Source organism: Lethenteron reissneri, chromosome 37 (assembly GCF_015708825.2).
Source record: "Lethenteron reissneri isolate LAM-NWPU_2019-01 chromosome 37, ASM1570882v1, whole genome shotgun sequence".
In the NCBI taxonomy this organism is placed as follows: domain Eukaryota; kingdom Metazoa; phylum Chordata; class Hyperoartia; order Petromyzontiformes; family Petromyzontidae; genus Lethenteron; species Lethenteron reissneri.
Genome location: NC_083815.1, coordinates 4477541 through 4505396, shown reverse-complemented (window position 1 = coordinate 4505396; position 27856 = coordinate 4477541). Strand labels below are relative to the sequence as shown.

The window sequence follows — 27856 nt, the reverse complement described above, 5'->3', positions numbered from 1 at the left end:
GCAAACATCGTTCCAGAAGACCCAACGGACTAATAGAGTATAACGTTATTTTATTTTAGTTTCACGTCGTCAAATACACCCTTGTCAGTTTATTAGCCAAAGTGTAACCAGGCCAAGACGAGGCAAATGGAACTGCACGTCACAAAATAAATAGTGCTTGAGGGGTAGTATCATTGAGCCAAATTAGAGTTCTTACTCTTGGTTCTTTCGGTAAAGTCACGTAGAAGGGAAATAATAAAATAATATAAATATAAAACAATAAAAATTCTCACGACGTTTCGACTGCAACACAAGCAATCATCATCAGGTGTGAAATAGACCGGTTGTGCAACACAAGCAATCGTCATCAGGTGTGAAATCCACAGGCTGTGGATTTTACACCTAATGATGATTGCTTGTGTTGCAGTCGAAACGTCGTGAGAATTTTTATTGTTTTATATTTATTTTATTTTATTATTTCCCTTCTACGTGACTTTACCGAATTAACCAAGAATATGAATCCCTGCAGTCACGAAAGGTTTAAATCAAAATTCAAATTAGAGTTCTTACTCTTTTGTATAAGTAGGTGGGCAACGTGCACTTGTAAATTTGTCACGCTTGTGTCGATCTGCTCGTACCTTGTAGAGGGCGTGCTTGGAATGACGCTGGCCCAGCCACAAGCCCGTCGATTCGGGCAGGTTCATGTCTGGCGGACCAACCACTCGCTCGTAAATCCTGAGCGCAGGGGGCAAAGATGAATTAATTAGGAGGCAAAGGTACGTACGGCCTGCGATTGCTTACTCACATCACTGCTGGAGGAAGGGCCTCAATCAAAGGGAGCTCAAGCGAGCCCCTTTAGAGCCCCTTTAGAGCAGTAGTTCTTAATCTGGGGTGCACACAGATCCTGGGGGTGCGAGATGCCCTTTCTGGGGGTGCGAGACGTGGCCAGATTCTTTTAGAAGCTAAGTCATCGAAAGTGCAAATTAATCATGGGCACGTCAGTACAACTACTTTGTTTCATCAAACCAATGCATTTATTCACATCATACATTTTTTTTTACGATTCATAATTACCAAAGGGGTGCAGGGCTGCAGTAAAACGTCAAGAACCACTGCTTTCGAGAGTACTTGGCCTCGCCTTCCATGCTGGCCAAACATCTTGGAGAAGGTGGGTGTACTCACACCTTCCCCCCCATCGCACGCGACCTGCCTATCAACTAATTGGCTGGATTGCACCCATTTATCAAATTCATATTGCCGAGTGAAAAGAGGCAGTGGGGGGAGGGAAGTGAGTGAAGGGAGATGAGGGAGGGGGGGGGGTGTTGAAAAAACTTGCCTAGAATTTAAATTGCCGCGCCGGGAGATCATATTGAACCGATGCCCTCTGGATTGCAAGTTCAGTGTGCTGACCATCACGCCAAGTCGGCATCCCTCATTGGGAGGACAAGTAATCCCACAATTAAAGAGTCTAGTTTAAGTGTCAAGTTTGTTTTGTTTAAAGAGGTGAGGACTCCGGAGATCAAGGGATAGCCTAATTTTGAACCCTGACCTTGGGTCATCAAAATGACAAAATCAAAATAAATCAAATAAACGACAACAATAGAAATATGATTCAGAACAACAACAAAAACGCCATCACACGTGGTAAAAGAACAACAAAATATTGCACTGACTGCAAAAACTACGAGTGCATCTCCAAGCAGGGAATACGTCAATTAAAAACTGTGGATCAAGTACTTGTAACGAAAATAAATTAAATATATATTACACAAACAAACAAACAAACCTGGCAACAATGAACAATTCAAACTCACGGAATAAAACAATCTATCTTAATAAATGGCGTCAATGCCAATGGTTCAATTCAAGATATGTAAATAACTGCCATCACGGTGCCAAAATGGTAACGCCGTCTGAATAGTACTCTTTGTTAAGCGTGTGTCATAATTAATCTGTCTAAAGCCAATCACACATCATAAACAAAAGGTCTGGGCTAAATAGGTGCGACTAAAATTAATTCAGGGGAAACAAAATAATCAAGGGCCGAATTCACATCTCAAGGATATTTTACCTTGCCTTTGACAACGGACAAAACTGAATAATCAACAACGCATGCGTCTGGGTTATACAGACAATAAGTCTCGTCAGGTTAGAATATAAAAGTATTTCTTACACGATCCATCAGCCAAACAGCATTCTGGCAGTGCATAGCTTCAGTGGCAATGATTTGGTACACTCAAATTTTGGATCAGAGTCAGACTTGCTTGAATCAATGCTGGCGAGCTGCCATAGGCAAGGATCATCTCTTTAAGCTCTGGGTCCTAGTTTGACGCACACATATATCATACATAGCACAAAAGAATCATTAGCGCTGTCGTGGAGAATATATATATAACAAACAATAGATAAGCAGACGATATGTCTCCGTCTTTCATCTGTCTCTCCACGTGAACATGAAAGTATTTCTTTACCATCATGTTACAATCTCGCAATGCAATATTGTAACATGATGGAAAATGCTATCGGATAGTTGTTCATTACGCGCATACATTTAAAACGTTTTGTTGGTTTTAACTTCACGAGGCGTATATCACATTTGCAAAAATACTAGAACCGAAATAACCACGGATAATTAACGACGAGGTATCCAGCATCGCACGTGGGGAGCTGGTGAGACTGGATGGATATAAACCAGCAGCACTGCAATTACTCGCTCACGTCACTGCTGGGGGAAAAGATCTCTGCGAGACATTCCTTGGCCTACTCTTCCACGTTGGCCAGACGTCTTGGCAGAGGTGGAAGTACCCCGAGGTGACCTCAGCACACTGAACCTGTCGACAGCTAAAACTGTGGTGAGCTCATTAATACTGCCAGGGAGATGGTGGCCGCGTGGTTTCAAGAAACCTGCCACATTTCTTCGACTGCCACACTCGGAGGACGAATCGAACCGGTGACCTCTGGATTGCGAGTCCCGGTGCGTTAACGATGACACCACGGGCAGCGCAGGTATCCAAGGGTGCCAAGAGGAACCCCAAAATCTATAACATCACCAGCAGACACCCCTCCCCCGCACCCATCGAACTTAACCCGACCCTGTCAATTTAACACGCTGAGTCTTCGCATGGTGTCGTTTCCTGCGTCGGGCTGGGTGTTCAGCATTTCTCTATCGAGCGTTTTCGCCCCACGCACTTCTTCTGCGTGCACCTCATTGTGCGTGTGTGTGGGAGGGGGTAGGAGGTGGCAGCCCAAGCGGGCGGTGGGTGCGCGTGGACGACACGGACGTGCCTGTTGCAGTCAACGTGAAGCAGGATGCGGGAGGGCCCGATGGTGAGGGCCATGCGGTGCCACTGGCCATCGGCCAGGCGGTACGGGAAGGCCTCCGTGGTGGCGCGGGCGCCTCCGTCCCCACCCACGCGGTAGTGCACGCGGATCTCATCGCGCTGCCCGCTGCTCTCCAGCTCCAGGTATCTGCACGTGGGAGGGAGGTTGAGAGCGTTCGAGATTCAGTGAATAACGGGCAGCAGATTCGTGTCTGACATCAGCAGCAAATTTTTCGATTTAAAGCTTTCGTGACTGCAGGGATTCATCTCATTGGTTCTTTCGGTAAATCACGTAGAAGGGAGATAGTAAAATAATAAAAATAAAGCATAATAAAATTATACAATTCTCACGACGTTTCGGCCACAACGCAAGCAGCCGTCCTCAGGTGAAGAACAGGTCTGTCGGAAAGACAGCGTCTGAATAACCTGTTCTTCACCTGAGGACGGCTGCTTGCGTTGTGGCCGAAACGTCGTGAGAATTGTATTATTTTATTATGTTTTATTTTTATTATTTTATTATCTCCCTTCTACGTGACTTTACCGAAAGAACCAAGAAGATCAGCAGCCATGTTCAAAAGCCGAGTTCAAAAGTGACACCCGAAGAGCAATTGACACCATGCCATGCCGTCCCGCTCGACTGCCCAACAAGTTGCCCCAAGACGCCAGCCGATCTGCTCCAGGAGATTTTGCATGCCCCCTGGCCTGAGGCAAGGACGCCGCTACACACTGCATGCCACAGGCTCGTTTACGAATCACACACTCGCTAAACAAATTTACGTTTATATTTCCCTCAAATTCCCAAAAGTATAAAAAAAACTCACCTCATAAAGCTCAACAAAAGTATTCCTGATGGTTAAGCAAATAACATGTTACATTTTGCGGTGTTAATAACAGTTATATTTGCAAACGTCGTATGAACGTAATATTTTTTTTTCTCAAGAACGAAATAAAAATATCACGTCTAAAAAAAAAACACAGCGAGCTCGATATAATGTTTATATTGTCCGACAATTAAATAGTATCTTGCTCATTGTGATCAAGAAATGTACAGTAAATTCAATACGTTGATTAAAATAATTTGCTCTTTTTATAGATTATTCGTCCGAAGACCCTGGAGAGGATGATAACGAGTACAACTGCACAGCTGCCTGACCATTAGTGTTTGAACGATGCATTGAGTCATTGATAATTGATTCTTAAGTTCATGATGTAAGCATCAAGTCATGTGTGTAAGAATCAATATGTATAAGTTACATGCAATGGGTTTCACGTCACTCCACCCTCCCTTGGTCATTATATGCCGCTATATTCACCATAATGGATTCATAATTGATTTTTGCGTCAGATTGCGCTCGTGATATGCGTGTCATAAACCCTCCTCCACCTGACAGAACCAATTGATAGAGTTGTCATGTGATGAACAAACATGGCAAATTTATTTCGGCCCAGGACCTGAGGCCATTTTCACAATTATTTTTCGCAAGCGCCTGATGATGCTGATTGTCACGGCCAGCGAAACGTCCGGACCCAATTGTTCAATCTGTGTGGATTCCTCTCCAACAGCACACCGGTGGTGCCACCGAAGCGGTAACGGTTATTAACGCTAATATTCGCCGCGGAAGCCCTGCCCGTTAAGTAAGTAACATTAACAGCAAGTCACCGAATCGTGGGGGTGGCAGCCCCATAATTCCGACCGCGGCAAACATAATTCCTGACGTGCGTTAAATATTCAATTTGGTTTCGTATTTGGAGGGATGGTGCGTAAAAACTTTCTCGACTTCAAAAGAACGCGTCCATCCTCCAGCGCAAGCAGCAGCAAGCAGCAGCAGCAGCGCTCGTTACGGAGCCGCCTGATTAATTGCGGTGGGACCCACGGCAGAGCCACGCCGAGACTGCAGAGCGGCACACGCGATGCACGGGGCATTGATCGTGCAGCCCCCCATGTGTACAGGAGGAGGAGGAGGGCTGGACTCGATCTCACAGGCCGATTGTGGTTCACTCGCGCTGCCGCAAGGAGATCGACTTCACGCAAGGATGCGATGTACATTTGCACAGGAACGAAGATTATTATGATGAGTGTCCTCCAGATTTTGCAATTGTATCGTGAATTGTTCTTGTATTGTGTTTGTGCTTTGCTGCATTTCAGGTATCTTATCTTGCATTTATATAGCGCCTTAACCGAGGCGCTGTACAGTGGACTATGGTACAAGATGGTTGGCGAGATGAGGCCAGATGAGTGGAGGGGATATTTGTAAAATGAGGCGGCGGTGGTGGTGACAATGCGTGTAATAAAAGAAGATGGAAATGAGACGAGTGGATTGATGATGGGTGACCGTGGTGAGTTGAGGACAGGGAAGGCGTTAGCACGAGTGGGGAGGACAACAAGGTGAGACGGAAGGATGGGCAAGAGAGAATATAATACGTGGGCTTTAAGAGAGGAGCGAACAGGGTGATTGTTTGTCAAGCAAGGGCAGTTTATTCCAGCGACGAGGGGCTAGGAGAGAGAATGAGCAAAACCGAGACCGTGCGCACAGAGGAGAATGAACGGAAAGAACCAGCAAAGATTTAGAATGCAGACAACGGGCAGTGATGTGAAGTGGGACGATGAGAAGAGAGATACGGAGGAGCCAGGCCAAGGAGAGATTTATAAACTAAAGGTAAGACGTTTAAAGAGGCAACGACAATAAACGGGGAGCCAGTACAGCTGAACGAGGAGGGGGGGGGGCGATGTGTGAGAATGGAAGGGAAGATTAAAGATGATACGGGCAGCAGGCGTTTTGAATTTGTTGGGAGTGGTTTGAACGCGTAGGATGGTAGACCGATCGAGGGAGAATTGCAAGAGTCTAGTCGAGTGAAGATGAGGGAGTGAATGAGGAGTGTGCTGGCAGTGATTGTGATGAAACGGTTGATTGTGCGAATGTTGTGAAGGTGAAAACGGCAGGAATGGGTAGTGGCAGTTATGTAGTCAAATAAGGAAAGTGATGAGTCGCAGATTACACCAATCTTGCAGACAGGCTACCGGAGGTAGAGATAATGGGGGAAATGAGATAGTGGGACAGGGAGAAGGAGAATGTGAAACTGGGAAGAAGAGGATTTGTGTTTTCGAGGGTTGATGGAGAGCAAGTGTTAGGTCATCCAAGACTGGGTGGCGATCGCACAAGAGAAGATGTGCAGGGCAAAGATCAGCAGTGAAGGAGGAGAAAGATCGAACAATGTGGGTGTCGTCAGCAAAGAAATGATGCGGGAGATTGAACGACGAGTGGAGGGATTCAAGTGGAGATATATAAAGAGAGAACATAAGGGGGCCGAGAACAGAACCTTGGGGGACATGGACATTGACGGGTGGGGGGGGGGGGTGCAGCCTGGGCATCTTCCGCGCTCTGGTCGGAGCCAGGGTGTGTGGGCTGGAGTTCCGCCATGCGCGGCTGACCCACGCCGTGCCGGCCTTCAATGAGCAGTGGGCGATGGAGGAGGCCGTGTGCTCGGTGGCAGATGACGGGGAGCTCTGCATGCTGATATGAGCTACCCGTCGGAGGCCGTCGGACTGCGAGAAGGGCGGCGTGCAGAACGAGAGAGAGCGAGAGAGAGAGCGAGTGAGCGAGAGAGAGAGAGCGAGAGAGTGACCGAGAGAGTGAGCGAGAGAGTGAGCGAGAGGTGGGGGTTTACAGAAAGCAAAGTTTAAATAAAATAAAAATAAAAAATTACGAAATGATGAACGAAGCAAAGTGCCGACTACACCGAGCATCTTCTTGTTTCCACTGATCGTAAAAAAAAAGAGAGGTAACGTGATTGAGTGAGACAGCTGAAGTGCGCGAGGAAAGTAAGGACTGGACCCAAGAAAGAGCGGTGCCCGAGATGCTAAGAGAAGAAAGGGTATAAATGAGAGTGGGGTGATCAGTTGTGTCAAAGGCTACAGTGAGGTCAAGCAAAATAAGAAGCATGGATAGCAACTGCGTAAAAGTTATTCAAACAGCTGTTCGCCCAACGTAAACCTGAGTCTCCTAATGATTGCATCGTTACATTATACAATGCTTACAACACACGTGCCATCAGTCGAACTAAATAATATTAAGTGAACGAAGACAATGATATCGTAGAATTGCCATGCTGTCTATTGCTCCATGACACATTTACAAGCTACTAATTTCAATGGGTAACAGGTATTTATTTTGAACTGTAATTATTATAATCTGTACTTTCATCAACATTTTGTCAGGATATAAAGTACCCTTAATAATAGGCAGGAAACGATAATTACGACGCAGCAATATTGTTAAACGATTCATCGTAATATCGCGATAGCACGGCGCGTCCGAGTGTGGGTGCTGTTGTGAAAGTGGGTTTTCATTTGTTGAGAAAGGGCAATCATTACGATCGATGGGCAAAGGCGAAAGCTGTGACATTAATGAGAATACTTGGCGCTGCCTACTGAGTGCCGCCGTCTTTTTTTTTTCTCCCTCCGTGCCCCTCGAGGAAGCAACAAACAAAATCAGTGGCACCTACGTTGCCATCGTACAGCGTCGTGCCCGCTGAGCCAGAGAGAGAGAGGAACACTCTGAGGTGGGTGGAGGTGGTAGTGGTGGTGAGAGATAAAATAAACTAGAAACTAATTTTATTTTACCAGGTGTAAGACCCAGTGTGAGCTATTAGCTTTTTTTTCAAAAGCGACCTGGCCACAGATGATGGCCCAACAAAGTGCCTGATGTGGAGATTTATATCAGACAAATACTCGAAAGGCATGCCGACTCTAAATGTGGAGGGGAAAACTCAAAGGACCCAGAGATCCACGCGACTATGGGGAGAGAGACATGCAAGGTCCAAATATAAAGCAGGCATCAAGGTCGGGATCGGGATCGAACCCACGACCTCCTGTATACCAGGCGAGGAAGTTAACTTCTCGCCACGGTGGCGCCCTGATGCGTTGGCTTGGAGGATGGGAGTGATTATTGATTGCCCTGTAGAACATTTGACTCCATAAACAGCAGGTTAGCTGCTGCTTATTAATCACGATTGTCATCATCATCAGCCACGATCAATCCACTGCTGGATGAAGGCCTCTCCAAGCTGCCACAAGCTCTTCATGGCCCTGCAATGTAACAATCTAACGAGTGACAACACTTCACACTGCAAGGCAAAGTATTCCGAAACCGAACGATTGTCCAAAAAAAACGTCGTGACATTTTTTTATCGCACGCATATTTTCTCACCTTTTCTCCGCTTCGCGGATTGACAGCAACACTCCAGAAGTGAGTGGCTTTTGCTTGACGGTTGCTAACACGGTGAACTCCGTCCTGTTTTGCAGGAGGTGAACAACTTTCCTCCGTAAGCGTTCCGGCGCTTTCAGATTCCTGGCCGAGTCTGAGATGGGGGGAAAAAAATGAAAAAAACGAGAATTACGGGAAGAAAATTCGTGACCGAAACTGGGTTCGCGCGGCCAAAACGGAGTGCAAATGGTCACGGTTATTCTTGAATCCGCCTAGAATGTCACCGCCTCCGCTTGCGTGAATGGTACCAGTTCTGTGCGTCAGTACAATCCACGTGTGCGAGAAACAACAGTCAACATCGATACCGCCGTCAGCGGCGAGTGCTATCCGAGCCGGTCTTGGGACCACCGTTCGCCAACCCACGATGACCACCAGCACGGCGAAGTACGGTCACAAAACCCCCACGGCCGACACCGGCTTTTGGAGGCTCTTATCCAGCAGTGGATTGAGAAAGGACCCGCCAGCTGAACTGTATACACTTCACATTTTTGTGATATGTATAATAAAACCGCAGTTCTATGTTTCAAGGTTAACTTGAAGCCAACACTCTTCTCCAATGCAGTGGAACCTCATCTGCACCCCTTCGAGGACACTGAATGCAACAAGCGTCGATCAGCTTTTTTTTGTATCGCAGTTTTTTGTGCTCATGTCAAGAGGAGACATTACATCTGAAAACCGTTCCCCCTGTCACGATGCTTCTCGCACGTGGACAAGCAATTGCGTGTCTCACATTTAAAGACTATTCCTTGTCATTTCCGCTTTCAGTGGGAGATTGCACGTGCTACTTGGCCACGATGAATGTGAGTTCTTGTGAACTACACCCCTTTACCATGGCGGAGATGTCTTATTGGAATTGTAACATTTCCTATGGCCACAAATTGTCCATGAGCTAAACGATCATGTCGAGCTACTGCTAGCTACGGGAGGGCTTTGGCAGATAGAGTTCCTTTCCGACAGACCTGTTCTTCACCTGAGGACGGCTGCTTGCGTTGTGGCCGAAACGTCGTGAGAATCGTATTTTATTCAGTTTTATTTTTATTATTTTATTATTTCCCTTCTACGTGACTTTGCCGAAAGAACCAATAATAAGAAGAAAAAGAGTTCGTTTAGTTTTACTGATCCTCCTCCGTTGCAGGAGCACAGAATGCAGTGGTTTACGATATGGTCCGTAGTTTGGGTTGCATGGCCACATTCACACTGCTGTGGCTTCGTCTTTAATTATCCTTTTCCGAAGGAGATGTGTGTAATGGGTTGTAGCGGAATTATATCCGATGCAATTACGTTTAAATGTATTTTTCTTTTGTTACACGGATGCCTGTTCAGAATCAGTTGCCCGGCTATTTTACAAAAGGGAGGTAACCGTGGTGCATGAGCACAGCAGCAACAAACTAAAAAGACACAAATATCGGTATTGCAGAGCGTGTGGTCCTTACGAGACATTTTGCACAACACACAAGAAAAAAAAAGAAACCAGTGCAAATATAATTTGAGAACGAGGCGTGCCAGAAAAAGTTCGGTACAGGTGCAAGTGACCAGCATATTTGAGTCCATCAGTAACAATAAACACACGCAAACCGAGAAAGACGGCGCCTATCACGTGGAAGCAAAACAAGAGTTAGGTGCATGTGCAATGAAAGCGCTGTTGCGTTTTGGTCTACTTGGGAAATAAAGAGGGGCAGTGAAAGGGGGGGGGGGGGAGCTGTAGCTAAGCGTCAATGGGATTCCAGCAGCCAGGAGAGAGAAGCAGGACGATGATCGCAACACATTTTGAAAAAAATGGACAAATGCATAAACGTATTAAAGATGAAAAGCACGCGACAATCGGGTGGAAACCAAAGGAGAAAGAAGGGAACGTCGCATCCGAAAATGTATTTTTTATCTTCGTGTAAAGCTCGGTGCCGTCGCGGACAAAGCAAACATTGTCGTCATTAATCGGGGGTGAGGTGTGGGGAGGGGAATGTAAATGGTACCCAGAATCGGTCCCTTGGTGAGAACGTTTGTATATTATTTAGCAAAAGTGGGGGACATGGCCGTCTCGTTCGTGGCTACAGGGGTCATGTAAACCCATCACATACACCACATTTATAAAAAGGCAAAGGTGCAGCCCTGCAAGTGCTGGCAGAAGGACTTCAACTAGAGGAGGCTATAGAAGGCCCATCTAGTGGGTATGAGGCTTACCCTTCTATGCCGGCGAATTATTTTGGAAGACAAGTACTCAATCTGCCAATTCACTACTCCTGGGTGTGGCCATTGTTTGTATATCTGGTACTGGGTTATCGAACGGATGAACCCTGGATTGTCAATCCAGTGTTGTAACCTTTAAACCAAGGCAGCATTCACTACATACACGAATTGGAAACTATTTAAACTAAAATGTTTTAAAATTTTACCAGGTAAGGCCCACTGATAGCTTCTCAACGAAGGGGCTTTTCACGTGGACATTTATAGCAGCCAAACACTCTAAATGCCATGGAAAGACCGCTATCCAAATCCTAAATGAAATAGAATGTTTCTAAATGTGGAGGGAAAACCCGAAAGAACTGGATAAAAAATCCACGTGACCACAGAGAGAACATGTGAACTCCAAATATACAGCAGCAGGCATCAGGCTCCGGATCCAACCCACGACCTCCTCCATACCAGGCGAATCGGATAACATCTCACCACCACAGTGCCCTGCACTGTAGTACATGCGATTCTAAAAATGTATTGTGAGCTTAAGAATCGATATTAATCGATGTTAATCGTACATTATTCCGCCCCTAATGAAGAAGCGCTGCAAGCGAGTTGCTTTGCCCGTGACTGGCTCTCGCCATCGCCGCTGAAGATTTCCTCTGCCACACCCCACGTGTGCCACCTTGTTTACGGCTTTTCATTTTAAAGGAGAGCGAACGTGAGCCTGCTCCTAAAGAAAAACGACGCATTGAAATTGTTTTTTTCACAATTGATGACTTCTAAGTATATGAAGTGAAACAGTTTATGCAACGAGCAAGCTTATTGATTTAGGCTGTGCCTAAAGGGACGCCTTAGCGAGCTGATTTAATCCTCACTCTGCAACGCTGCCGCGTTTGGTTATCGCGGTTGTGCCGCTGTGTTGCTCTTCAATGTGCTCGTCAGTGCCACGTCCGAAATTCTAAATTTCACAGCCCGCTCGGAGAAAAAAAAACGCGACTTAAGAAGCTCCCGGCAACGCAGGGCGAAACGTCGGACATCTTGCGAAAACAACGCGGTGCAAACCCACACACGAGTGTCGGAGAGCGAACTGTTGCGAGTTCCAACGAGGGGGTCTTCGTGAGGCGACGTACGCACGCAATGCATGGGAATCCGTGTCTCTCACACGTCACTTTGCAAACTACAAAACGCGAGCCGCTAAAGATACGCGGAGGTTGCGTTTCCATACGTCACGATCGCACGGGCGCCCACTGGATACGTTTCAACTGTCATTTCCACGTGCAATTAATATGAAACTGTATTGGATAGAAGCGACATACTTAGTCACTGGATGTCATTGGTGGAACTGTGCATCGATTCGTAGATTAATCTTGACTCGTAAGTTTATGATACATGCATATAATTGGTTTTGTAACAATCAATGTTTTAAATTCGTACATTTTGTATGCAATGGGTTCTGGTCACATTTACAGCCGATGAAGGCACTACAGTTCGCCACGTGATGAATTCATAATTTATTCTTGAACTCTTGAAAGTATAATTCAAGCGAAGATGTCCCCGCATTCATTAAATCGTAACTTTTATTTTGAACGCGCTTCTGAGGATTGTGTTTAAAAGCGATAACACACGACTCAAAGTACAAATTAAAACTGGGCGTGCAATGCTCCATCACCGTAAAGGAAAACACGCACTTGTAATTACTGGAGAATGCGGCGCGACCCCTTTGTTGCTGATCGTATATTACATTTACGTGACCCCTGACACTACTCTAAAACAAATCTCCGTGATACTTTTATGCCTACTAAGACACACACGCGGCGAATTGGCAACAGACAGAGGCCCAACTTTAAGCGCACGCCACTAATGAGAACAATCGCATATCCAGGTCCGAAGAGACATTTTCTACAACAACAAAAACATTATCCCGAGATCTCCTGGAAACTGCGCTACAATTATCGTTTCGCAAGCCATTTGAAGGGAAAAAAAAGCATAAACAACACTCATAAGCACACACTTAGGAGCCAAATGTAGCCCAGAGCCCCTTTTAAAAGGCACAGCCCATAACGCTACACGCCGCACAAACACCGGTGATGATGCAGCGGTGCCCACTGACAATTTCAGCGAGAATTAAATATTAACTCGGTCGCCATTTGTTGCGCGTTGTATAACGCCTGTAACATCGCCCTTCGTTTATCCAGGACGGCCACATTGAGTTGCAAGAATGAGCTTTTCACGAGGGCCCGATATTGGCACGTTTGGCCAACGGCTTAATTGAGTGTGTGTTGGCTTGCGGAGGGAAAGCAAAGTTCCTGGGGCAAAATCCCTGCATATCAAGGGACGACTCTCTCAAAGCTCCACACATATTGATTCATTCGACTGCTACAACCCCATCGCCTGGTCATCTTGCAGCTCCGAAACCTAACGTACCTTGGATTTTCCAGACTGTCTCCCACCCACATAGTAACCAGCCTCAACCATGCCAGCTCCCATTATCTGATGCAGATCTGATGCATTTACGACGTTTTCGTGAAAATCACAGAGCCATTGTGAGAGTGAGAACATTTTAATAGCTGGCATCAGCCTGTGAGGTCAAAGTTGGTCTTCATATTATTTCCTAATTAACGCTATATGGCAAAACACAGCTCTTGTGATGACATTATAATAATCAATAAGAATATAAACAATAAAAAGGGTGCACTCATTTCTATTCTGCTTTATTTTATCTCGCTAAATCCCAAAACGCCCGTTCACTACCAAAAGCCAATGTGCCTTAAATGGAGCGGGAGAATATGAAGCGACACAGTGGCTGCCCCTTTGCATCTGGAAGCAGGTTTTCCCCAGTGATAGCAGAGATGCGAAAGCGGGAGTGAATATATATATGGTACATCTATGGGTGACGGAACACAATGAACTGCAAGCGCAGCAATGGGCAGCCGGTTATCAAAAAAAAACTATCTTAAGTGAAATCCAATGGACGAAAGTGGGCTGCTTAGCAATAGAAACATCTGCATTGCCAGTCAATTAGGAGGCAATTAGGAGGCAATTCTAGGGAGGCAATGAAGTCTGAATTTAAAACCGTCGAATGGAAAACAAATGCTTTCACAAAGTCAAATGCAGCTCAAAAACCCAGGGACAAAAAACACATTCCTGCGGAGGGAGCTGGTAGGAACGTTGGATTGCTTGGTCAATGGTCAGGGTCAACGGCGGCGTGGTGTATTCCGCAAATATGCCCGACTGTGAGGGCGGGCACAAGCCAGTGTGAGTAAGTTAAACGTTGAGTTTTATAAGGGCACCACTGGGTGACCAGCCCCTCCACACCCAGCCCTCCCCACCCTCCCCTCCCCACCCAGCCCCTCCCCACCCAGCCCCTCCCCACCCTCCCCTCCCCACCCAGCCCCACCCTCCGAACCCAGCCGTTCCCCACCCTCCCTTCCCCACCCAGCCCCTCCCTGCACGACGGACGGACACAATAATCCCCTGTGGGCTGGTGTAACCAGGAGGTTCCTACCAGTATGAAAGCATCGTCAGACATCCTTGGCTGAAAGTGCAGACTCGCTTTGTCTCTACACTACCAAACTCAGACATGGCCCACCCCTCCCTCGCTCCCTCCTCCTCCCGCTAACCATGAATTAATAATAAATCATCGCTTCGCTATTGACTCTGGACGAGCCACCTTTATAACAAATAACACCCGATTCACCCGGGAAGGTCTCACCGAGTCTCTCATTCAATCTTTCTTTCATGATTGTTTGGCATTTAGGAGGAAGCCAGTGTTCCTGAAGGAAACCCTCGCATACCGCACGCGTCAAAGGGGTTCAAAGCATGCGCTCTGCACAGATGGACTCAAGAATCCTCCACCTGGCAGAATTTTGTCGTAGTCGTTGTTGCACGGAGCTGTGGACGCGGGGCCTACGGCGCGGAGTGTGATGAACGATGGATGAGCGTGTGTGTAAGTACGCGTCGCTCGAGTCCACGGCGGCCCGTCCGTTATGGTTCAAATCCTCCCTCTCGAGCGCTCGTTTCGCTCGTGTGAAGGTGCGCGTTTGGCAGCCACCGATCGCGGCAAAGCGCGCGTCCGTGCGCATTGCGTCTGCGGTGCGGTGCGATCCGCGCGCGTCCGTGCGCGTTCGTCGCGCCGGATGCCGTACAACAGCGGCGTGACGAGCGCCGTCGCAATCGATGGTGGTGCGCACGCCAAAAAATAAAATACCTGGACGCATTCTAGAGAAGAGACAGCCGGTTCGAGGCGGCAGCTAGGGAGGTGGAGAAGAAGCATTTCTGGAGTTCTTTTGTCAAGGCGCTCTTCCCCCTCCATCCCAGCTTAAATAGACGCTCCAAGCCTGGGGTGTGTCATTCAGACTCTGTCTTCTCGACAGACCTGTTTTTCGCCGGAGGACTGCTGCTTTGCGTTGTGGCCGAAACGTCGTGAGAATTATTTTATTACGTTTTATTTTTATTATTTTATTATTTCCATTCTACGTGACTTTACCGAAAGAACCAAGACGATGAATCCCTGCAGTCACGAAAGCTTTAAATCCAAAATTTCTGGAGTTAATATGAGCGCGGCGTGCCACCATCCCTCCCGTTTCTACTCGTGTCTCTCTCTCTCTCTCCGACGTGACGCGTTGGGGTTTGACATTATTCGTCCTGCTGTTGCTAACCCTGGTAAAGTTTTAGCTGTGGGGGGGTAGGGGTGGGAACTTTACACGGAGACTTCACCTCCAGCCGCATCGTGTACGTGAATGTCGGCCGCGTTCATATTTAATGAACGGTGCTATCCGCGCGAATTCAGCCGACAGTGCAGCCAAATTGCTCTGAGCGCGCCGAATTTCACCGTATCTCGGAAGCCAAGCAGGCTCCAGCACGTGATCAGTTAGTTCTTGCATGCGTGACCACCACAGCTTGCCAGGTGTTGCAGGTATGAGGATGTTTATCAATTCATCCAATAATCAATTCAATTAACGCATCGTAGCACCCATTTACCAATGGGAGCCACAGTGGTGCGATGTTAACTACCTCGCCTGGTATGCAGGAAGTCCCGTGCTCGATCGTAACCCTGATGCTTGCTGTATGTTTGGAATTTGCACGTTCTCCCCGTGGTTGTGTGAAATTGTCTCTGGGTACGCCAGATTTCCCTCCACATCTAGAAACATGCGTTAAGAGTATGTGGCTGCTATAAATGTCCACGTGATAAGCCACTTTGTTCAGCTAACATTTGTGACCAGGTCACTTCTGAAAAAGAGCTATACGGCTAAGTGGGCCTTACCAAGTCCAGTATGTCATCACCGTCACTCCATGGCAGCTTATAACAAATATAGTTCGTTTTTGTTTTAATCCCTAAGCATGCTTCACTACATCAGAGCACTGCATCCTCGATGCTTTGTGGCGTGTGTTTTTTCAATGCACGCACATGTACACCCTGTTATTGTTTTTGTCAATCCACTGCTGGATGACTGTCCCACCATGCCTTGCGTGGCCGTGAGGGTTATTCGACCAGGCTTCACCATGCCGCTCTGCTCACTTGCGGGCTGGAGAAGGTATAGGGCAGAGGTCGCAAACGGGTTTTGATTCCTTACCCGTACCCCTACCCGGCCGCATCAGGGTCGCAAATGGGTACCCGTACCCGGCCGGGTACGGGTAGCCGTTCCCTACCCGTACCCGTACCCTACCCGAAATGAGTGACAAACGGCTACTCACCAGTAACTCACGGCCTACCCATACCCGTACCCGGCCGCACCAGGGTCGCAAACGGCTAACCGTACCCGTACCCGGCCGGGTACGGGTAGCCGGGTATCGGGTAGGGTACGGGTATCGGGTACCCGGTTGCGACCTCATGTGTAGGGGAGGGTCGAGGGGAGGTGCAGAACAACAACGGATGTTGCCCTCTGCTGCCCACAACGCATGTGACAAATCTGACTTTAGCGGCGCATGGCGGTCACCCATCCGAGAAATCCAAAGAACTGTGCAGGCTCAATCCCGCTTAGCTTCCAAGCAAGGTCTGACGAGTTCGGGCGCGTTCCAGGGGTGACTTGGTCACAGCGCTCGCTCTCTTTAATGCGGCAATGCAACGGCGGGTGGAGGCTGCGCACTCCACCGAGCCCTGCTTCAACGGTGACACCGCAGAGGCCACGCTCCTCAGAGTGGCGCCCCTTTCACGCGGCGGGGTGGGCGGGTGGGATAAATGATTCATGGCAGGTGCCTTGTTACGTGCACTTCGCGGACGCGTGCGCGTGAAAATCGCCACCGCAAGCTCAATGCTCACAGCCCCCCACCCCTCCATATCTCTACCCCCCCCCGTCCGCCCCCATGGCCCCCCACTCCAACCACAACGGAACACGCACTCTACTCACCGAGCGTGCAACCGCGGCAATGAGCTCTGATATAATAACTACAGCAGGAGGTGTTCCTCGGGCAACAACCTTGAGCCCAAAGGAATCCCACAGATGCCGTGGTCTGACTCAGAGAGCCTCGGGCATAGGTACTGAACGCTAACAATCCCATGGGTGGATTGGTCTGAATCTGTGATAGCCTGGGACGAGTGGGGTCGGCAACCAAAATAACAAGAAGAGACATTTTTGTTCGAATTCGGTAAAAAAAAACCTTAATATTTCAAGAGCCGCAACGCAATGTGGTGAATAGGAGACACGGTGGTCCCTTAATGCATAACGTCACGAATCAGTATTTAAAGAGTCGCACGCGGATCAGGAGCCACAAGTTGCCGACCCCTGCCCATGGTAAACTGGACTCCCATGGTAAACTGGACATCCATGGTAAACTGCACTCCCATGGTAAACTGACCTCCCATGGAAAACTGGACTCCCATGGTAAACTGACTTCCCATGGTAAACTGGACTCCCATGGTAAACTGACCTCTCATGGTAAACTGGACTCCCATGGTAAACTGACCTCCCATGGTAAACTGACCTCCCATGGTAAACTGGTCTCCCACGGTAAACTGGACTCCCATGGTAAACTGGACTTCCATGGTAAACTGCACTCCCATGGTAAACTGGACTCCCATGGTAAACTGGACTCTCATGGTGGACTGGACTCCCATGGTAAACTGGACTCCCATGGTGAAATGGGCTCCCATGGTCAGGGGTCAGTAACCAAAATAGCAAAAACAGCCATTTTGTACAAAACTCAATATTTCAACAGCCGCAATGCACGTGAATACGAGACGGTTGTCCTTAATAAGTAACGTCCACGAAGCGGCAGTCCTTAAAGAGCCGCATGCGGCTTCGGAGCCTCAGGTCACTCTCGTAAAAACACCGTAAGAATCGCAAAGGTGCCTTCGTCTGACTCTCTGAGCTTTGGGTAAACACATTCCTGCGGAGGGAGCTGGTGGGAACGTTGGATTGCTCGGTCAATCGCCAGGGTCAACGGCGGCGTGGTGTATTCCGCAAATATGCCCGACTGAGGGCGGGCACAAGTCGGCGTGAGTAGGTTAAACGTTGAGTTTTATAGGGGCACCACGGGGTGACCAGCCCCTCCCCACCCAGCCCCACCCTCCCACCCCCACCCAGCCCCACCCTCCCCACCCAGCCCCTCCCCACCCTCCCCACCCAGCCCCTCCCCACCCTCCCACTCCCCACCCAGCCCCTCCCCACCCTCCACACCCAGCCCCTCCCCACCCTCCCCTCCCCACCCAGCCCCTCCCTGCCCACCCAGCCCCTCCCTGCACGACGGACACAATAATCCCCTGTGGGCTGGTGTAACCAGGACGTTCCTACTAGTATAACACTGAGCGTTAACAATCCTCAAGTTGCCGGGTCTGAATCTGTGAGGATGGAACATTAAGATTAAACTCCAAGTATATGATGACAGTCGCCTTAATCTGACTCAGTGAGCCTCAGGCATTAACGCTCAACTTTAACGATCACAATGTTCTCTTAGTCCAACTCTGTGAGCCTGTCAGATGTTCCCCGACGACAACTTCCCTCTCAAAACTCTACAATATCCTGAACTGGTTCACACAAAATAAGCAACCCTACAGCCTCCGGCAAGTTGAATTGGATTTTCTTAAAACGTACAACCGCTCTCCGCACACGTCATGCAGCTGCGCTATTTGCCTATTATGCGAACACGAAATCCATCGAGATGGCGAAATATTAACACTTCATGTATGAACTGTGCCTCTCTGCAGACTCCATGCACGGAAAGTAATGTTCTGTTGTGTGTCTTGGAGAACGGCACATGCCGTATGCGTGCGTACAGGGTGTGCATAAAGGTGTCATTCATTATTGAAGAATTATAATGAGACTGCTGTTTGAGCAAGGTCAACGAAACGATGCGCGCGCGCACACACACTCTCACACGCCTGGTAGTCCGTAGGCTTTCTCATACGAGTCTCAATTTTATACGTAGGCTTTCGCGACCAACGCTATGATTCGTGGTGATTTTTTTGTGGGCATTAGTTCGTGTAAGAATGTGCCGCAAGCCCTCCTCCGCCCGACAGAGCCATATTCAGAGTCACTTGAATCAAGCGTGCCAAACGCATTTCTGATTCTCTCTCTCTTAAAGCCTCCACTCTTCTTGCGTTACGAAATTCTCGTCATTTGCCCCTGCACTCCTTCCCGTCCCTCCCCTACTTTGGCGTGATCCCTAAGTGCCCTCTATGATTGTCACTCATTCCCCAATCCTTGCACGCACCTGCCATAAAAAATCACCCTATTCAGCCACCGTTTTTGAAACAATGTCAAGCGCCTTGAGCGAAGAAGGCACTTGACGCTTGGTGCGAAAGAAGTTCAACCTACATACATTAATTCAGCAGAACCACCGATGTTAGAGAGTAATATCACGAAAAATGTGATGTGTAAACTATCTAACTATTTTTTTTATTTTACCAGGTGAGGCCCACTGAGCTCTTTTCCAAAAGCCACCTGGCCACACGTGATAGATCTACGAAGCGAATGATCACGTGCAAATTTATATCCAAATTTATATCTGCCAACTATTTTAAACACATGTTTCTAAATGTGTAGGGACAAAACCACGGCACCTGGAGAAAAATCCACGCGACCACGGGAGAGGACATGCAAAATCAAATTATACAGAGGTCAGGTTTGGGATTGAACTCATTACCTCCTATATATGAGTCTATATACAGTCTCAGTTGTTGAAACCTCGACGCGTCCGCTAAGGCACTTGCCAGACGCATCATGTCGAGATTTCGAAAGAGTCCCATGTGCTCCCCCCAATATCTCTGCTGCGATTGTTTCCGACGCTCCTGTCGACCGTGCTGTTGAGGATTACTCGAGTGTTTCATGTTTAATGGAAGCTCAAGTATATTAATGAATATGCTGGCAACATTTCAACGATGCACTTCGAATGGCTGTCCAATTATAATGCATCAATAATGGATGAGACCTTTTGTGGAAACCCCGTAAAAGCAACGCCTTCGAGTAATGAAACTGGGCACGTTTGCCCACGCGTAGTTCCACGCAAACGCCCGGCGATGTGGCGGCACCACGTGATCACAACACAACACGACACAATTCACGTCCCATTGTAAGGCTTACTGATCGACGACGGCCTCCTCTCGCTCGGGTTTGCTCGACAACGCTTCACCCACCGCGCTGGTTAGTGAAGGATCGAGATCACCTCGGATCGGATAACCACCCGCCACTGACGTTAGCCGTGGCCTCGAAATCAAACCGATGCTGGTGTGCAAGTGGCTCGGCGCGCTAACCCGCTGCAACGCCACTGATGGATGACGGTTTAGCCACGTGGGTCTCGTGGTGAACAGCGATAGAGGTGGTGGGTTCGTAATGCGCATCTGCCCATTGCGTAGTTTCGATGTCCTTCCACCCCCGCACCTCCGATTGGCACGGTTGGCTAGATGCGGTGCGAAAAAAGTTCAACATCCATACACTGCCCCATAAATGGTTACGATACAAAGAGGCACGAACACCATACCCGTGCATCAATCAAATCCTGACGGCGTTGAATGGATTACCGAGGCCAACGTAGCTGTTCCTCCAACGCCATACATAAGAGAGAGAGAAGGGGGGGGGGTGTGCACACAGGAGCGGCGAGTGTCTTGTGGATCCCTTACCTTGGAAGAGGTAGGCACCGCTGCTGGGGTAGAGGCCGTGAACCGACTGCACGCCGTCAGTCTCGTTGTGGAGTCCCATCTCGGCCATGACCTCCACCTGCAGCGTGGAGTCGCCCGCCACCCCAAGTGCTGGAGCAGCAGCAAGAACGGCAAAGAAATGTGGTGACGATTCCGCGGCGAGTCGCAATCAAGCCGCAGGAACACTAAAACTCTTAGGTTTTGTCGGTAAAGTCACGTAGGTAAAACATAATGAAATTTAAATTAATAAAAGTAATAATAAAAATCCAATAATAAATCACGACGTTTCGGAGGCACAGCTCGATTTATACTTTCACCAGGCTCACTGTTCATGAACTCTTGGAAGTGCTTGCACAAAGGATAGTAACATCTCATCCTGTGTTCTTTGGAATCTGAATTTGATACAGTAAATCTATCTAGATTTACTTGATACAGTAAATCTTTACTAAATCTAGCTAGATTTACTGTATCAAGTCAATCTAGCTGTGACGGTCCCACCTGATGACGGAGACTTGTGTTGCCTCCGAAACGTCGTGATTTATTATTTTATTTTCATTATTATTTTTATTAATTTTAATTTTATTATTTTTTTACCTACGTGACTTTACCGAAAAAACCTAAGAGTATAAATCCTTGCAGTGACGAAAAGTTCAAATCAAGAAGGAACACTCAAACCTGGGCCTTGTGGGGCACGATTCTAGTCGGTAAATTAAGTCGAGAGATGAATTGCGAATGATGAGCCATGCTTCATTGACTGCACTTGGGACCCCAGTTCGATTCCTGGCAGTGAACACAGATTAGCCAATGGCTATCTCAACCTGGGCCTGGACCTCTCTACCTCTCTGATAGGCGCATGCACTCGGCGGCTTGTAAAGGCGCCGAGTCTCTGGAGAGACACATGCCACTGGGACTTTCCGTGTGCGTGGTGCTTGCCTCGCCACCACCATGACACCAGTGTGGTGTGGCACGCGTGCCGACTTGAATAGAACTTCGCTAACAGCCTATCCAGGCTGTGCATCAGACTTGGCGTTGGGTCTTCTTGGCGTGAGATTGATTTTAAAACGTGTGAACAGATTAACGCGTGCACTCTGTACTTGAAGCATTGCCCCGATACATCAAGTTCCATTAAGATAATTAAAGATGTCTAAATATAATGCGTGCCCGCCGCTGGTTCTAATCGCTTTCTTTCCACTGCTCCAGCCTCCTACCTGTGCACTTAACAATAATGTGCACGCTCCTGCCGTGCAATGCGCCTGCTCCACTAATCAATACAGCGAAAAATTATCAATCATGAACACATCCATTAATGTAATTGATCATAACGCTAAGTGTTCATCCTCCATCGAATTCCAGCGGGGTTTTTTAGCTCGCTGCTAAAAAAATGCAACTCGTGAAGTGCATTTAATCATTTAATTTTAATTCCTTATATAACGAATATAAAAAGCTGTACAAAGGTGAAAGCGCAGCCCTGAAATTGCTCGCTTACGCAACTGCTGGCAGAAGAGCACCCACTAGGAGGAGCTCAACTGAGGATATTTTTGGGCTATTCTTCCACTCCAGGTGGTCAATTGTTTGCCTAGTAGCTGGTCAACCTTGGACCTGGCATACTCAGTAGGTTTGAGCCTGGTTAATAATTAGGACTTGATTGGGTGATTCATGAGGACGTATTAGGTGTTGTACAGGCGATTCTACGAGTTTCATTTTACCAGGTAAGGCCCACTGAGCTATTTAGCTCTTTTTTAAAGCGACCTGGCCACAAATCATGGCTCAACGAAGTGACTTACCATAATGCGGCAATTTATCGCAGTCAAATACTCCAAATGTGGTTAATTGATGGCAGTGATGAGTGGTGCCACCCCCTCGTTTATGTGGTGGGTATTCTTCGGGTGTTGTGATTTTATATCACAGGCCAAACACGAATGAATTAATAACATTGGCCACAACATCCCAATGCAGGACTCTCCTCCTCCGTCAGCAGTTCTCCTGCTGTGTTTGTTTCACCTGATGACGGTTGCTTGTGTTGCGATCGAAACGTCGTGATCTATTCATTTTCTAATCTAGGTGACTTTACCGAAAGAACCAAAGAGTATGGTCTCCTGCAAGTCTCTAGCCTCAGAGAGGCCTTTCTGGGTAACTAATTGGCAGTATAAAATATATTTTTGTAAGAGCAGCAGGGCAGTGTTATTCGCAGCACGCTATGGACATGCATATCTAAGTTCGACTCGTGGCCACGGATCGTGGCATATGCTGTGCCACCCACCCCAGGAGTGTACTGCATTGCCAAAAAAATTTGAAATACTAAATTGGCTCTCACTCTTAATTACGGATACAGTCGCCAATCACCAAACGGTCTGCCGTTATGCGTGTCTGGTTTCCCAATCTTATGTTGCCAAATCACGGGGCTTAAAGGCCACCTGGATAAAACAACGCGCATCTACGATGAGCCCCATCGCTTCAACGCATCAAGTCCCGCGGCACATCTTCTACAGTGCACATGCATAATCCACTTGAGAACGATTCCATGGCGATGCCCGAGGAACCCGCCACCCACGTGGATACGGGTCGCGCCGCCAGTGGGCTGCTTAAACGCGGCAGATATTCCATGCGGGAGCGGCTCCAACGAGTTATATTCGGTGATAAATTTCCGATGTTGTGCAAGTCCGGAAAATAATCCATGAGAAATTAAGCTCCGTATATTTTTTATTTATATATATATATACGGTACGTACGCAGCATTCGTGCAGCCCCTTTAGTCAATCGATTCACTGTTTGGATGAGGGCCTTTCTCCAAGCCGTGCGGGTCCCAGGGACCGTACTTTATCACGATGGTCACTGTTGGGTGGATGATGGCGGGGAGCGTAGAAGCACCGTACAACATTGCATTTTATTGCACACTTCTGCTGCCCGTAACGTGTCCTCCCCACTTACTATATTATCGACACCCGTGCTATGCGGGGCGGTCGCACATCGAAGTGCTGTCCCAGACTCGGCACCCCCGATTTAGCTTCCGAGGTGTGGCGAGATCGAGCGCATTCCCAGTTGATTTGGTCATGAGCGTGCTGTCGCTGTGAGCCACTATCCCCGTTACGCACTGCACACTGGTACACGGACAGTATCGCTTCGACTGCGAAGCCTCTGTCGAGTTGCGCTGGCGTCGACGTCCGACGTTTCGCTTGCGCGTGCTGGAAGGCTTCTCCGGGACGTGGAGCGAAAAACGTCGGGGACATCACGTTCAGCAAGCCGCGTGGGTGCAACCCGAAGGCGCGCGATAGAGCAAAGACAAAGATCCCCCGTATAGGCTGCACAGACTGTTGGGGCAAGTGCTGTTAGCGAGCACCTATGAAGGCATGGCACGGCACACGAGGAGGTGGGTGGCCAGCACTACGCCCGACCGCTTTTGTCTCCCCAGTGGCGATGTTTTTACACACCGCACCAGGTACTCATTTGAGGCTGAGTCGACCTAGGGGAGGCCCAAGACCGGTTTAAAGTAATCGTCACTGGTGTTGGCCGTGAGCGGGAATCGAACTCGGGTCGACGGGTTCGTAGTGCAGCGCGCTAACCACTTACACTACCGCTCCACACACACGTGCACACACGTGCACACACACGTACACACACGTACACACACACGTACACACACACGTACACAAACACACACGTACACACACGAGCACACACACGTACACACACACGTACACAAACACACACACGTACACACACGTACACACAAAGATCCCCCATATAGCCTTAACAGACTGTAGGGGCAAGTGCTGTTAGCGAGCACCTATGAAGGCCGGAACGGTACACGAGGGGGTGGGTGGCCAGCACCACGTACACACACACGTGCACACACACGCGCGTGTGTGGGCGCGTGCACACACACGCGCGTGCACACGCACGTGCACACGCACACACACACGTGCACACACACGTGCACACACACACGCACGTGCACACACACGCACACAGAGACGGCGACGGATATTGTACTCGACACTCTTGAGGCAAGGTGCCGAGAGAATAATCCGATGCACCTTGTGCGCGCGCTGATGATTAATGGGGGGAGCAGGGGGGCATTAACAAAGCACTGAGCAAGGGATGCCTTACTGTGCCGTGGACTGTTTAATGCCGTGAAAAATCACGACTGCTGTTGTTTTACAGACCGCACATCTACTTAGTCGGGACTCGCCGTTCGCCTTCCCTGACAGTTCGCGGCCGAGTTGCGTGCGCAGGTGATACAGATAACACAACAGATGAATCAAGACGGATCGGCGGAATCATTGGATCTACCACCCGCGTTCACACGCAGCACAGCGATTAAATAGATGAATAAATATCCCTCCGTCATTCTCACCGCACATTTTTTTGTTCATTTTAGTCCAACAGTCGATCGAGGATTCTCAGACCAATTGTATCCAGCGGCGTTGGTTTTGAGCGCGCAAATCTTCGGATCGATTTTGACATTCAGTTCCCTTCTCGTTATCAGGTCAAAGCTTGTTAAGGAAATTATGTTTTGCGTTTGCCAGATGCTATTGACAGGAGCACTCCATATACAAATCGGAGCCCTAGGTCAACGCAAAAAAAGCAATCAATATTGCATGTTTAAAAAACACACACACCCGTTATAGTGGAGCGTTGAGTAACGTAAGCAAACACAAGTTTACTTAATATCACGTAAATTAACATCTACACAGAGAGAGAGACAGAATTAGGTTTGCTCATTCGCACGCGAAACCCACATCACAAAGCAGTTATCAATTACAAAAATAGATATTCTCCAACACCCCTGCATTCACGTTTCAACACCCAAGCTATTCCTGCATTATAACGCGCATCACAACTCAACGCATCCTCTCCATCATCATCATCATCAACAGAAGCAGCAGCAGCTGCTACAGATAGCACAACCGCATCAGTGTTAGCAAGCAGTACTTAATTAAAAGCGCATCACCACCACCACCATCATCCTCACACTCACCTGCGTGCGCTGACAGGAATACCCTGCACGCTAGAGCAAGAACCAACACATCCATGGCGATGATGCTGCTGCTGCTGCCTGTGCGAATCTCTGTTCGCCGTGAGCGCATACGGTAGTAAGCTATCGAGTCCGCCAGCGCAGTGAGCTGAGCGAACACAGGGGCTGAGATACCCCGGCAGGAGCAGGAGGAGGAGAGAGGATGGAGGGAGGGTCTGTGGGAGGGAGGGAGGGAAGAATGGAGGAGAGGAGGAGGAGGAGGAATAGGGGGAGGTTCAAGCGTGCATGAGGTGTCTCCTACCGCACACCCGGCGTTCGCTACGAGTGGTCAACGGCTGATAGCTCTTCCCGAATGCTCCGGGAGATACCATCTCCTAGGCAGCAGTAACTCTTCCCACCCCCCCCCACCTCCGCCTATCTCTCCCAACAAGCATTCAAGCAGAGGTGTAGGCGCGCATTGCTCTTTGCATGCGAAGCAAATGGACATGTTCCTAACTGCGAAGTGTCATTGTACCAACACGTTCGCCAATTACAGAATGACAAAATTCGTATCGGTCTGGAAAGCCAATAGACGCGACATTGGTGGAGACTCAGAAAGGGGCTTCTGCGTGCACGTGTGTGTTGTGTGTGTTGTGTGTGGTGAGGCAGTGTTGAATTTTGTGTTCATTAGTGTTTGTACACCACTCCTAATGCAGTGCCTATATATGATTAATTGTAATTTTAACAAAAACCTCACTTCTCAGTGTAAGCGAAAACGTGACGCAACATAGCTTTCAATGTTAACACAAGTGGTCATGCTTGTCTGTATAACCGCATGCACATGGTTTTTAGTTTATGCATTTACAATTGATGTCTAAAACAAAATAACACCCGGTAAATGTTTATTACTAACACATTTATATTGCTTTTGGTTTGCGTGGTTTTTTTCCTTCTTCTGTATATACTGTGTGGTTGCTTTGTGCAGCGTTTTTATTTACATTTAAATTATTGCTGTTAACTTTAAAGCAGCTCAATTATTTCCGCCGTGCAAGCTGTCCGGATCGGTGTTTTTTTCTTTATAGCAGCACCTCTTAAGGCTGACATGACATGCGGTTGTGGGTGCGCGTGTGGGGAGCCGTGGTGCAGAGCCGTGGTGCAGAGGATACGAACCCGGCCAACACCACTAACGATTATCTGAACCGGTCCCGGGTGTCCCCTAGGTCGACTCAGCCTCAAATGAGTACCTGCTGCGGTGTGTAAACATCGCCACTGGGGAGACAAAGGCGGACGGGCGTGGTGCTGGTCACCCACCCTCAGGTGCGCTGTACCAGTTTTCATAGGTGCTCGCTAACAGCACTTGCCTGAACAGTCTGTTCAGGCTATACGGGGGATCTTTGTATTTGTCTTTGTGAGGGGAGCGGTGATGCAGCGATTCGGGCGCTGCGCTACAAACCCGGCTAGCACCAATGACGATTATCTAAACTGATACCGGGCTTCCCCTAGGTCGACTCTGCCTCAAATGCGTACCTGGTACGGTGTGCATTAAACATCGCCACTGGGGGAGACAAAGGCTGCCGAGCGTGGTGCCCTCCCCCCGTGTTGCCATGTCGGCCTTCAAAAGTCTAAAGACGATACCGGGGGCTTCTTTGTCCTGTGCGGGCAGCACTTGATAAGCCTGGTCATCTTTGTTTCTCAAGAGCTGCTGGCCGTCACCACACCGCTGCTCCGAGGTCACGCCGACCTAGGCGTGTTTGTACTTAATACACGCTGCCCGTTGAGTGCCCTGTGCGGTGGCATAGAGCGGTGATCGGAATGGGACCCTGGTGCAAGAAATTAACGCGGGGGGCCACCTTGTCCAATCGAAGGCCGCCCCACCCCCCAAGCTATTGAAACACCGATCATTAATAATATAACCTGCAGTCGCTTTGAGCCCGCTGAGCACTGGGGCAGTTACACCGCCTGCACACTCGATAGACCTACGGCCACAACGCTATGGGCCACTGGAGTTTGCTGCGAATGTGGGATGACCATTATTACGCCAGTCTTCCCCAACACACTGGCCCATATTTTAATTTCGTGTCGTATGCACTCA

At 48.5% G+C, this 27856-nt stretch overlaps 1 protein-coding gene across 2 annotated transcripts in view; it reads right to left on the bottom strand.

Moving 5' to 3' along the window:
* The window catches only part of LOC133351340 (protein kinase C-binding protein NELL1-like), a 116458-nt gene extending 90450 nt beyond the window's left edge, over positions 1-26008 (bottom strand). Inside the window, exons 1-5 of one of the 2 annotated variants that reach the window (XM_061566459.1) lie at positions 25789-26008; positions 20793-20921; positions 8507-8657; positions 3265-3447; positions 618-714 (exon numbers count right to left, since the gene is read on the bottom strand). In XM_061566459.1, coding sequence (XP_061422443.1) covers positions 618-714; positions 3265-3447; positions 8507-8657; positions 20793-20921; positions 25789-25897 — 669 coding nt within the window. In that variant the 5' untranslated portion in view covers positions 25898-26008. The remainder of the gene's footprint in view (positions 1-617; positions 715-3264; positions 3448-8506; positions 8658-20792; positions 20922-25788) is intronic. The other variant, XM_061566458.1, reaches the window with a different exon arrangement.
* Between the last annotated feature and the right edge of the window lie 1848 nt (positions 26009-27856).